This window comes from Cariama cristata, unplaced genomic scaffold (assembly GCF_000690535.1).
Source record: "Cariama cristata isolate BGI_N322 unplaced genomic scaffold, ASM69053v1 scaffold3717, whole genome shotgun sequence".
NCBI lineage: Eukaryota > Metazoa > Chordata > Aves > Cariamiformes > Cariamidae > Cariama > Cariama cristata.
The window spans coordinates 42,957-55,864 of record NW_009625928.1 but is presented as its reverse complement, the minus strand read 5'-3'; the positions used below and the strand labels follow the sequence as shown (position 1 = coordinate 55,864).

General features: G+C 43.0%; 1 protein-coding gene across 1 annotated transcript in view; it reads right to left on the bottom strand.

Moving 5' to 3' along the window:
• Positions 1–1,622: 1,622 nt before the first annotated feature.
• The window catches only part of LOC104164456 (creatine kinase S-type, mitochondrial), a 26,478-nt gene continuing 15,192 nt past the window's right edge, over positions 1,623–12,908 (bottom strand). The window contains exons 7-11 of the mRNA XM_009703790.1: positions 11,355–11,440; positions 8,730–8,853; positions 6,203–6,337; positions 5,723–5,848; positions 1,623–1,853 (exon numbers count right to left, since the gene is read on the bottom strand). Of these exons, the coding sequence (XP_009702092.1) occupies positions 1,734–1,853; positions 5,723–5,848; positions 6,203–6,337; positions 8,730–8,853; positions 11,355–11,440 (591 nt within the window). The 3' untranslated portion in view covers positions 1,623–1,733. The remainder of the gene's footprint in view (positions 1,854–5,722; positions 5,849–6,202; positions 6,338–8,729; positions 8,854–11,354; positions 11,441–12,908) is intronic.

Sequence of the window (12,908 nt, the reverse complement as noted above, 5' to 3'; positions counted from 1 at the left end):
TCTTTCCCTCCCCAGAATTACTATTACTACCCACCATTTAGAAAGAGAGTAGTGGAATGTTAGGGAATGTACCCATCATAGATGAGGAAGAAACAGCAATCTTATTGAAGATCCGACCTACTTTATACACAACAGCTCTCCTTCTTCTGAGCAAGAAACAGGAGCACACCGTGCTGATGATTTCCAAGAGCTGCTAATTCACCATCTAGCTCTCAGTTAGCTTCCAGTTGAGATTTTTAAAGTCTGTAACTGGTTATGGCATAGCTATCCAGTCACAGCTCTTCAGATGTGACTCACTGAAAAACCTTCTCTAGGGGCTTTGCACCAGGTTGGCATTGTACAGTAGATGTCAGCTGAGAGGTTTCTGGTGAAGGATGCTTTGTTAGGGGTGTTCCTGCCACATGAGAATTAAACTAGGACTAACACATGTTTTCACAATGTTTTCTCAGAGCTTACACTGCCTGAGTTTTATAAACTAAACTAGCGTTGCTCAGGGTGCTGCCATGGCCTCCAAAGTGCCAGTTTGGACACTACTGGACTGCGTGTCCTGGACAGACCCATACCTACAGTAGCAATGGGCACCTCAGCAGTGTCATTTTGCTGTCTGCACAGACCTGGAGCATCTTCTGCTGATACTACTCCCCACTCAACAGCAACATAGACAGTGCATTCATCACAGCATGTTTTGACTATTTTTTCCCTGAGAGCTGGTGTTTTGAACGTGGTTACTGTGAAACACTGAATATGTTTCAATATGCAATAAAGAAGCAATTAGTGGGACTGTTAGCATTTGCTTTTTTTTCTTTCTGCCAAGCTGCTCACCACATGGAATAGTGGTGAGCACAGAGATCTTACTCAGAGTGGCAGTACATCCTAAGGCACTTAAATGAGTGATGGTTAGCTGAGCCTGGTCCCCATTACCTGGAACCTGAAGGCTGCAGGAGAAGACTGGGACAGGCCATGCTAGACAGGTTTATGTCAGATACAGAATAGCAGCAAACTGATTTGTCTGCTGATTTTTGGGCCAGCTTGCTGGCCACACACTAGAAATAATGCCTGAGGGAAACAGCTGAGAAGTGACCTGGTGAGTTCTCCAGGAATGAAAAAGTCTGAGATTTTGGGAAGACATGGTAAAGAATTTTGTGTGCAGACCAGTCCCGGATGGAGAAGAGACAGCTTCCATGCAGAGACACCATTGAGTTCCTGATAGCAGGTCAAGTGGTGGACTTCAGACGTGCAACTACCTACTCCAGTTAACTGCTGAACTCACCGTGGTGTCCCATGGTTGCTGAAAAAACAATGAGCGCTTCACAGCACCTGCCCCTTAGACTGCCAGATTTTGGCTGCCTGGACGGTCACTGGAGGGAAGTGTGTCTGTGAATGAAACCAGGGTGCTCGTAGGAGACTTTGTAAGTATGGCCGTAAGTGCAAATGCAGGACAGAATTAGAGATACATGCTTTTTGCATTACTGAAGTAGTACTTTTCTTATCACTGACCGAGAAAGAAAGGGAAGCAGTTCCCACAGAAGAGTGTACCAAGGTGGTTGTATTGGGTGCATTCTAGTAAAACTGCACGAAGACTAGTTTTTCCTAGTGCAGCCAGGCATCTAAGGAGACATCAGGTACCAGGTAGTGTTTTATTACACAAGGTATTTATACAGAGATATACAGAGGTGCCTTTCTGTCAGAACGGCAGCCATATTTACCATCAGTTGCTACCATCAGCAGCAAGATCACTTCCTGCCAAACTGAGGCAACGGTGGTGGCACTTTGATGTCTTGACCTTTTTCCAGTTTCTTCTCGCAGTCAACTAGATAATTGACCCCGTCAATGACAATCTGGACTAGCTCCACCTACAACAAAAAGAAGAAAATAGTAGTAATAGAAGCTGTAGCTAATGCTGTTAATAGAGGAAAGGAAAATTGGTTTCTACTGCAACAACTGCAGGTAAAGCTGTAAGTAAGGCGGCTCACAGCATGGAGATCACACATCCTGTGGCACAGGGAGTATGGGTCATGCTGGTCCAGTGGAAACCCATAGTAATTCCCTTCTCCTGTTTGCCCTGGGTTTGGACCGCCAGCAATGGAAATTTTCAAAGCGGCCCCTAAAGTTACTTCTACCAAATTCTGCTTCTATTCATATTCCTATAGGAACAAAGCAAATAAACAGAAGTCCCTATATAAAATGTTTAGGCCTAAGCTGAGACACCTATTTCAAATGTGACCACTGTGAGGGTGTAGCATCCTCCCCAGATGTTTGCTGAGAAGTGATACCTGGCATAGCCAGGGGTGCCTGTCTGTTGTGTTCTGCACACTCGGCATGTGCGGATGAAGAAACCAAAACAGCAGAGCTGTGAGTGCTCAGCATCACCAGGCAGTTCTCACTGAAGCAGTGAATGCTCTTGCTATTTCTTCCCAGCTCCCAAACTCGTACTTCCCCTGTGCTTGCTGGAGCGTTTATGTCAGTCAGAGTCAGATGGAAATTAACTGGGATGGTGGTGAATGGAGAGGAAGACAGAGGCTCATTGCCCTGACTCACACCAGCCTTGAATGCTGCTGGAGGCATAGGGTAGCATTCCTTCACATGACTGGGACAGGGAGGATGGCAGGACGACCTTTTTGGCCAGAGCCATTTAGACTGCCTGAGAAAGCTTGTCAAACCCAAGTGTTGTACTTCTTTACAGGCATGGCTGAGGACCATATTTTCCCCTGCAGATGACCACAAACCCTGCTGCGGTGATTTGTCAGCTGTGGGGAAAGATGTCTTACTCGTTCTGCCAAGTGTGCTGTCTTTGCTGAGGCGATTTTGCCAAGCCCAGGACCTACATCTCTGAAGCAGAGGCACTCATCCTAAACACATGCTGGCTCTACATAATCCATCACTCCGTTGTTTTCAGCTCTTGATTTACACTGGCAGGGGTGGGATTAGCTCCAGGCCCCGAACAGCTCCAAAATTTGCAATGCTATATAGCAGGGGTGTCTTTGCAACCTTTTTCAAAATTGCTGATGAATACAAGGTGCCTTGTCCCCAGCAGACTTTCTCCACAGGCGATGACATGCAAGGACCACAGGACCTGTGGTATTGTTAACCAGTAAGCCATAGCACTGACTTTTCTTAATCTTCATGAAATGGTTCATTAGCAACCTTCGATGGCTGGCTTGTTAAAACCAAATGTAAAGACTAAATCCCATTGTCTCTTTATTGTGACAGTTGCTGATTTTCAAGGGATTTGTTTTTACTATAAAGCATTTCAGTTGCTTAGCAGTTTATTTTATTGTCTTTTACAGACCAGCTGTGTTGAGAAATCAGAGGTCTGAATTTGCAGCCTCCAGGAGAAAAGGAATTTCATATTAACTTTGCATTGACCAGTAACTGAAACAAAGCAAATATACAAACAGTTTTATCTTGTCCCTTTGGGACCATAATTCAGTTCTGCAAACACATTTACCACATAATGGAATTTATTTTATTAGGTATTGAAAAAAATATGTGTTATAATAAAACATTTCTATCCCCTTGAGTTTGTCTTGTTTTACTTAGATTTCAAAATCTCCAAGGTAGGGATTGTGTCTTATCTGTTGACTTAATCCTTTGAATCCTTGCTGTATGAGGCATCACTGACTTCAGTGGAAATCTTCATATAAGCAAAAATTTGTAGGCTTAGGCCATCTGTCTGTAGAACTCATATTAATTAATCATGCTTTCGTATTATTAGTGTTATTTTAGTATAAAGCACACATGATGATGCTTCAGGTATTAGTAAACGTCTTTGTCACTTACTGTTTGTGCAGATAATATGGCTTAATAATTTTACTTATTTCAGTCTAGATGCAAAGGAACGTAGCTGCCTACATCAAACTCCAAAATTTAAAATTTCCAAACCCCTGTCCAAATGCCTCTTGGCTGTGAAGACATTCAAGGGCATGTCCAAATAAGAAGGCTCAGAAGACCTGACTTGGCTCTGTCCCAGTGGCAAAAAACCTAAGGTAAGTGAGGAAGGGAAGCCAGCTGGCTGGTTGTAGACCAGTTTGAATCTAGTTGTAACCCAGGTGCATTATCCCAGGGTTATGTTCGTGTTATGACAACCTACCAAGAATCAAGCTGAACTTGGGTGGTGGGCTGCAACACTAGGGCCAAACTGCAGCTGTATCTAAGCTGCCAAAGCCTCTCAGTGGTGTGCTGTTCTGGATAAACATACCTTGACAGCTTGCTTTTCTTTGCAATCAAGTTTTAACTTGCAGCAAAGCCTCCAAGGTAATTAAAATTTTGCTGCTGGGCAAGCAGACAGCCCTTCATATCCTAACATGTACAAGCAGGTTGGCATCTGAGCTCAAATCATGTATTGCATTGCTAGTGGAGAAAAAGGGTCCTGAGGAGACATCAGTCCCACCAGGGCCTGCCCGGTCAACCATAGCTGAGAGGTTACAGCACGTACCTGGAGGATGAAAGACATATTTGACAGAGAGTTTGAACCTCTGTTTCTTATCTACTAGCAGAGTGCTCAAATCACTGGACTTACAGGGTCTTGCAAAATAAATTTTTTGTCTCCATTGTTCTTGACATGGCCAATGCTGAACATAGCCCTGGTCTCGGTAAGGAAATGGAAGCTGCAGCAGTGCCACAGGACTTGCAGCCTGTGACCTGAGTAAGGGTTTGGCTCAGGCAGAGCTAGTGGGAGGAGGCTGCAACTCTTTCATACAGTTATTTCTTCCCGATACTCCAGCAGCTTTGCTCTTAGGAGCTGTTCTGCTTTATACAACACTTAAATATGAAACTGGAATGAGTTCTGGGACCTGACTCTCCCAGGAGAGCAGCCGTACTACCAGGTTGTAGGGTCATTTCCACTCTCTGGCACAACAAATACTCATTCAAACTGAAATAGCTTCAAAACAAATGTCTGAGATGAACCCCATCTCTTTGTAGCCTGCAGCCCAACAGGGAGGGCTCAGAGCTGACAGTTACATCTTTGCCCTGATTTAAACCTTGCTCTCCTGCATCCTTTGCTCAGTGCCACACAGGACATGTGAAGGTGGCACCAACTCCTCCTCCTCAGTTATTTTGGAGTGAAAGGACTGGCCTTGTCCTGCTGTCTGACTATGGAGAAAGTGCGCGACTCTGAATACTAAAAGGAACACAACACCTTCAACCAATCTTGCTCTCAGTGCCTGATTTCCTGGGTGGGTTAGGACTTGATCCCCGCTTCTTTCCCCAACATTTTGCAACAGGTACAGCAGGTACCACCCAATGTGTAACAGCTAGCTCAGTGTCCACGGAACAACTTATACACATGTCTCATGTCCAGCACTGCAGAGACCACCAGACACTGATCTCATAGCTGGGCACTCCAGCAGGCAGGTCTAACAGTTTGTGCTGTGATGCTGAGAAACATCGTCCTGAGGGATGTCTGTTACCAAAGCCAAACCTTTCCAGCACCTGCGTGCTCTCCATGGAGATCCTCAGCATGTGGTGCAAGCAAGTCACATTTGTGGAACTTGCTCAGGGTTGGGTTTTTTTATTGCCATAACAGGAATATTTGTCAAGCACTTCATGCACATTAATAATTTTCCTTTGAGTAAGCATTTCCATTGGACCAGATTCATCAGGAGTAAAAACTGCCATGGCTCCACTGAGGCCAGTGGAGCGGGGCCAACCAGAGGGAAGCTGATGCATATCAGTACAGATCTGAGATAAAAAGCAAGGAAAAAAACAAAGAACAGGTTACCTCTGAGCGACCCATGCGGTCCAGGTTGGAGATATCATACACATCTGCTACAGCTGCCGTGTCCACTCCACCAGTACCACGCTTTTGTAGACGCAGGTTCTCCAGGATTTTTGGAAACCTGGGATCCTATCAGAAGAAAAAAGTTTGAGCTTATGGCCTTTTACCTTGCATATTGTGCTGAATCGTTGCAATGCTATTATCCATGACTTAATAGCATCTCCAGAAAGACGGGCAGAGATGGATAGTTTTCTCAGTCCTTGAATAAAGCCTGTCTTGACAGCTGTCTGCTGAGTAGATTAATTTCCATAACAAATACAATAATGTGTGGAATAAAAATGTGCTCAATTAGTTGTGCATTATCACTGGGACCTTGTTACACATTATGTTAATGTGCGGTCGCTGTAAGCTGTCATTTTTCATTTGTTCCTTTATAAATCAGAAGAGCTGACTTATGTCACTGGCCTTTTAAATGACATGTACCTTGCTAAGCCTGGGCAGCTTAACATGGACTCCAGCACGTAAACCAGTTCCCAGGTTGGAAGGACAGGTCAGAACATATCCGAGACGCTCGTTCCACATGAACTCCCAGCCGCGTTCTTTAATTAATCTTTCCACCTATGATCACCAAAAAAAAAAAAAAAAGCGCGAAAGCAAAGAGAAAAGGGCAGCATACAGATGTCTTATTTTAAGATGCTTGCTTATAACTGAGATTCTTTTCACCATGTATCTGTGTTGATGAACTTCACTAGCAGGAGTGGAGTTGCATAAATTTACACCCGAGTATAGTCTGGTTTGGATCTGATGCAAATGTTTGCACTCATCAGGTACCAAGATCCTCAGTGCATATTACAAGGATTTCTTCATGGTTTTCTCATGACCACTAGCTTGCAGATTCTTTGTCACTTTGTCACAAAGCTCCCTGTCATGGTGATTTGGTGTAGCCTTAGCCCATGAAGCCATATCTTCACATAAGAATTATGGCTTTTGTCATGCGTTTCTAACCTTGGTATTTTTGGAGTAAGGTTGCAACACACAAGCCCGAAGGACTCAAATGCTACGAAGCAAACAAAAGGAACTGAAGCTGAGTTTTGTGTAATTTTCAAGGTGATGCCTTGAGTCTTGAGGGAGGACACTTGACTTCTAAATGCCTAGCATTAACAGCCACACTTTCAGTATAAGGAGGCAACATAGTTTGTATAGAATGCTTTTCGTTAGTAGATGTCTGACCAGATTAGAAAGGAGAGTGAAAGAATTGTCCGCAGAAAAATCACAAGGGTCTATTGACCTTTGAATAGGCTGGTAGTCTATTCACTTATCTACACTTCCTGGAGTTAGTTCTGCGATCCAAATAGAATTTCAATTCAGTTTTTTTCTCTTTCAGAGGAGAATCAGATACATAAACCAGCTCATCCTCACAAGACCTCTGCAAATATAGGTGAATACTTCTGTTCTGCAGAAGGAAACAGAATAAAGGACTCTCCTAACATCATTTCTGTATTGTGTGAGGACACTGGAATTGATGGTGGGAAATTAGACCTGATTTCCTGCCTCAGACACCTGCTCTGGTCTCAGTTCTCAAAGCTGTCTCACCACTTCCCATAGATAGACCTCTGTTGAATGTGAGCTAAGCACAGCAGCAGAGGCAAAGCTCGGAACAGCATCCAGAAGCGATGTCACCCTGTGCACCCAGTTTCATGGATATACCTTGAAAACCTAACAGGTTCCAGTTAACTGCCGCAATGCCAGAGAAGCATACATTAGGTGCTTTTGTTTTATTGTGTTCCCAAACCCACTACATACTACCAACTTCCCTACAGATACTCTGAACTTCGTCTGCTTCCACAGTCAAGAGATTGTAGTTCCCTGCTGTCCCTACTTGGCCTTGCTTTTTTTTGGCTGAGGGCTGTGAAGTGATATGGAAGGGGTGCACAGCTGTAGTAGCTCTACGCTTGCTGGGGATTTTCTGAGACAGCGGTGTCTCTAGAAAGCCAGAGAAGCTGTTTTGCCAAGGTGAGATGAATGAAACAAGTGGTCCAAGGCTGGTCCAATATGCATTTCCATACCCAGGAAAAAGAGCAGTGTGATGGAGGCAAGTGCTGTTCCTCCACAGTTCAGATGAAGCAAGCGTGCCAAGGAACCCAATGAGGAGAAATACTTGTTTTGTGCAGCCTGAATATTCTTACAGTCTTGGAGACAATTTCAAGCCCATTTCAACCTTCTGTAGCTTAACCTCTAGGCTTTCCCATACTATAGCAATCCATCCAGGAATGATGTGGACAAGAGTAGCGGAGAATAATGTTTGGCCACATCACCCGTTCCACTGCACCTTGTTATATTGCCTGTGGGACACAGTGAAGTCCCCTTTCTCTTTTAAAGCAACTTTTTCTGTCCAGAGCAGTACACAGGGCTGCACTGGGCCCAGAGACCACTTCAGCCATACCTGGATCGTCTAGACAAAACTGTTTTAATCCACACGCCATCTCGTGAAGGCTTTTTTATCCTTGTGAATAGCTAGATCAGAATTAAATCCCAGAGTCCTGGCTGTCAGTTCTTAGTATTTTAATCACAAAATGGCATTATCTCCCCAAATGTGGCAGTGAGCCAAGGGATCCTAAGCCCTGAGTCCTGTGCACAACCTCAGCAGCATCCACTCTGCTTTTAGCTAGGCCAAATAAATTCTTCATTCAGGCAATTCAAGCAATCCAAATAAAATGCTTGATTTATGAATTCCCACAGCCTGCAGGCACAAAATGAAAAAAAAAAAAAAAAAAAAAAAAAGAAAAAAAAAAAGAGATATTTCTTTAGCCAGCCTGTGCTTAAGATTTCAGTGGAAAAGCTACAATTTTATTTATTTTTCCCTGCAACTCAGCTAGAAGTTGCTATGTGTGCTGGTGTTACTTCATTTTCTTGCACCCGGAGATGTCAGTTCAGTATGAACCACAGTAAGCAGTGTTGACAAGAGCCCAACAATAAACAAACAGGAATAACAAACTCATAGAGATACTACCTCTTTTAAACCACGGCAAAATCTTTCAAACACGCGTTTCATGTTGCCACCCTTCTCCATGGAGATCACCCTGGTGTGGTCCTCTTCATTAATCCAAATGAGAAATGTCTTGTCATTGTTGTGCCTGGTTGAGAGGGGGAAAAAAAGAGTATCTTTAAAAAGACAAGCCCTGAAAAAGAATTCTCAGTATCCTTAATTTTATCACAGTCTTTCAGGGCTGTGGAGAAGTTAAGCATGGCAAAATAACATTGTTCTGCAGTTACGGATTTGAGCTGCTTTCACAGTTGGATCCCCCATGCCAATAGCATTATGCGGGTTTCTGGGGCACAGCGAGAAAAGTAGTTTTTCTGATCACATCATGCTGCTGTGGTGCTGAGCGAGGAAAAGCATGTTGTCCTCTAGCACAAACACAGCTGGGAGGTGCAGCAAAGGGAGAAGCCAAACTCTGTATCCTCTGTCACCAGGGATGTTTTTTGTTGTTATTAGAAAACTGTGCAGCTAGGAAAAAACCTTAACATTTACATGCTGCTGGGGGCCAAGCAGTATGTCCCTACTTAATTGTATTCTCCCCTAAATCAAATCCCAGTGCCCTCTGTATCACTTGGTAGCACTGGATTGCCACATCAGCCAAGTTATATGTCTGAGGACAGCAGCTGCATGTTGCTTCCAGACAGCGCATTAGTGATGCTGGGTTGTCAGTCAAGATAAAAATGCCTAAAGATGCCCACTCTTGCTTCAAACAGATCAGTTGTGGCTAGGTATATGAAGTGATGGATCAAACCTGAGGTCACTTTTTTCTGGCTTTTTTTCCACTTTCTCTGTCTTTTACTACAGCCTTTCTACAGCATGTGGAAGCTGATTGATGGGATCAGACTTATTCGTACAAACAGCGAAATACTACCAGGTTTGAAATACATGAAATTTGAAAGTTCAGGTTCACCAAGAGCCTGACTTTCAGCTTGTCTTTTACTGTGCCTCCTTTTTTTTTGCACTTGGATTTTGCCAATGCAATGCTGAGCAGGTGTAAACATCCTGTGCCTTGACATTATGGTCACCCAAGATACGGTTATCTTGTCTTCAGTCATGTACAAATGTTCAGGGGAGGGTTTTCCAAATAATCTCAGGTTGGCCTGACTCAGCTTCCCCTTTAATTAACTAAGTCTCCCCATTGCTTCAAGGAGTGTGAAGGAAGGCCACGCTGAGTGCATTTAAACTGTGCCATTGCTGCCGGTGTGGTTGGTGGGAATAGTCCTGCAGCTCATAACAAGGACAGGATCACAATCACAATAAGCAAAACAATTTACAGAGCATGTACTCCTTTTGACAACAATTTCTTACAAGAGAAAGGCAGGTTTTCTGAATGTGCCTTACTGAAATACTTTCCTATCATACAAATTTTTTCCAGTCTGCCTGATAGTTCACATGTAAACCAAGCCAAAAACCAGGTCTATTTTACTGAGGAGATCCCTGGAGAGTAATTATGTTGTTGGTACTTCTCCTGTTTGTTTGTAGAGAAAATGAATGGGATGCCTCAGCTTTATCCTTTTCCTCTTCCTCAGATTTACATGGGGACCATGTAAATCTGAAGCTTGTTGAAATAAAAAAATCCTCAGAGATTTCCAGCAGGTCATCAGGTTTCATGGGTGATCCAGTTTCACAGCGCCGGCTCCCCGACAGAAATCAGGTTTAGCTCATGGCAGTAATGCTGCCTATGCTTCTGAACATGAGCCAGCATTGTCAGACACTGCTTGGAGAACAGCTGGGGGTTTTTTTGGCATAAAGTTCCATCCTCTCTGAAAGCCTAGGGCAAGGAGATAAGCTAGGTGATTCCTCAGAATCCCTTTTAGCCTAATTTTTTGGAATTAAAGCATCTGGTAACGCCTAGAATTATACCAGGATGGATGCAGATGCTATGCACTGCACAGCTGCTCCCATCCTCTGCTAGCGGGTGTGTGCACTGATCTCGGAGCTATTAGCCCTTTCTGTCCACAGAAAATACCGTATTTGGGCACAAAATACGTCAAGTGTGTTGTGAAAGTAGAAACAGACCTAGAACAAAATAGGAAATTGAATTTCTGTGTCTCCTTTTTGTCCAGTTCATTTGGAAAGAAAGGGTTACTTTCAGCTCTGGGAATTAAAATAACACTCTATCTCTTGACAATGAGGAGGGGGACAGGAATTTGCAATGCAGTGTCCTGCAGCTGTATGGCCAGTGATTCCTAGCTGACAGCATGGCTACAATCCGATGTTAGAGCTGCTTTTATAACCTCAGCCATGGCAACTGCATGGTGATTCACGAGCTCTTTCCCAAATCAAATTTTTATCTAGAAATAGAAAAAATGGAGATAAAAACCCAAAGAAGGAGCCACACCTATGATGCTGTGTTGTGCAGATTCTATTAGTGATGGTTTCTGCAATATAAAGGTCTTACCCATTCTGTTGTTCATTCCTGGGTTTTGTTTGGGTTTTTTTAAACTAAGCAAGAATTTTTATTTTTTTTAAAAAAAGCAAATTTGACATGCTGTGAGTATGGGGACAGAGTGGTTGCAAGGTTAGGACAAGCAAGGAGATTTGTAACACAATCTTTAAAACACAACACAAGCTTCTGCACATCGCACAACCTACCAGATTCCTCTGGCATCTGGCCAGTCACGTGCCATCCCAGCACATGTTAGCAAAGGGGACACTGGCTTATCAAAGAGAAAATGATCCTGGACACCAAAACAGGGCCAAAGGGAGAGAGAAAAAGAGAGAGAAGACAGAACAAAATTCGTTTATTCAAGGAAACAGTATAACGCTGTCTAATGTATTTTATGTGAGGGCAATCGATGTACAAGTAAATTGCATAGTACAGCTTGTGAACCTGGTTCCTTCTGAAAACTAAAAGCACTTTACCCCTGTGATTTTCTTGAGTCTTGCAGATTCTCACTAACATTGGTAATATGACCATGTTTTGCCAAAAACGTTTTTCAAATGTAGGGAGGAATGGGAGATGGGGACCTGATACCACATGCACACACCAAAGGGTACTCTGGAGGGACCAGAGTGCTAGCAACAGAGATGTTTTCTGCACACAGACATATTTCAGGGTAGGAGAAGGCAATGATTTCTTAAAGATTGAAAACAAAAAAAAATTACTAGTTCTGAAAATATATTTCTCCAGCACAGAGATTTTGCAATTTATTCTGAGCATGAAGTCAAGGTAGGAATTAAATCAGTGCTAAGCTTGACCTTTTGGAATCACAGACTTGTTCTATTCCTTAACAGAGATGCCATTTCTGATTTAATAAATGTAGCTCTTGCTGTGCCACCAACTTGCCACATTGCAGATAATTTAGATTTTTTTTTAAACTAAGCTGTTTTTTTTTCCAAAGCAGATAAGTATTTGATTTTCATGTATGTGCTGAAAGATTATTAGTTATTAATTCCTCAGACACTGCCATATCTAATGTTGCGGGGATGGGGGTGGGAGGCGGGGGTAGAGGTAGGGGGGATGTTGGTTGTTTGTTTTTTTTTTAAATCTAGGGTTTACCTAAGAATAATGTGGCAAACTCTCTAGAATAAATATAACAAGATAGATAAGTTGATATGCCTTACTTCTTTTTCCCCTTAGTGGAGAATCTTAGGTTTTCATCTTTGAATACCCAGTGATGGACATGATGCAGGCAGAACCCAACCATGTAGCAAGAAAAGGTACAGAGTTCTTTTTGCTCATCACAGGGACACAACATTTCCTTCCTCAGTGTGCTCCATTCAACACTTTTGCTTGAAAGAAAAAATCCCCTTTTTGCAAGAAAACAGCAGAGCACTATTAGTTTCCCTTATGTGCACATGGCCCAAATCTGCAAAGTACCAAATGTGCTAAATGCCATTCAGCTAGCTCTGATTTGATCTTACTGAGATCAAATGGTGCTTATTAAAGGCTGTCGGAAAGCCTGATACCACAGAGGTTCAATGTCCTAAAGTACTGGAAGAGGTAAGCAATAGTATGAGCTAAAGATGGAATCTGAGGTTAAAACATACAGTGACCTGATTTCAATAAATTTGCATTACCACAAAAATGAACAAAACAAGGTAAAATGCTGAATCAGTGAAGACTATTCCACTTCCCAAAGAACTTAGCTTTAAACCACAAAGGAATTATATTCTCCACACTCCTATTTCAACCTCTGCTTTCTG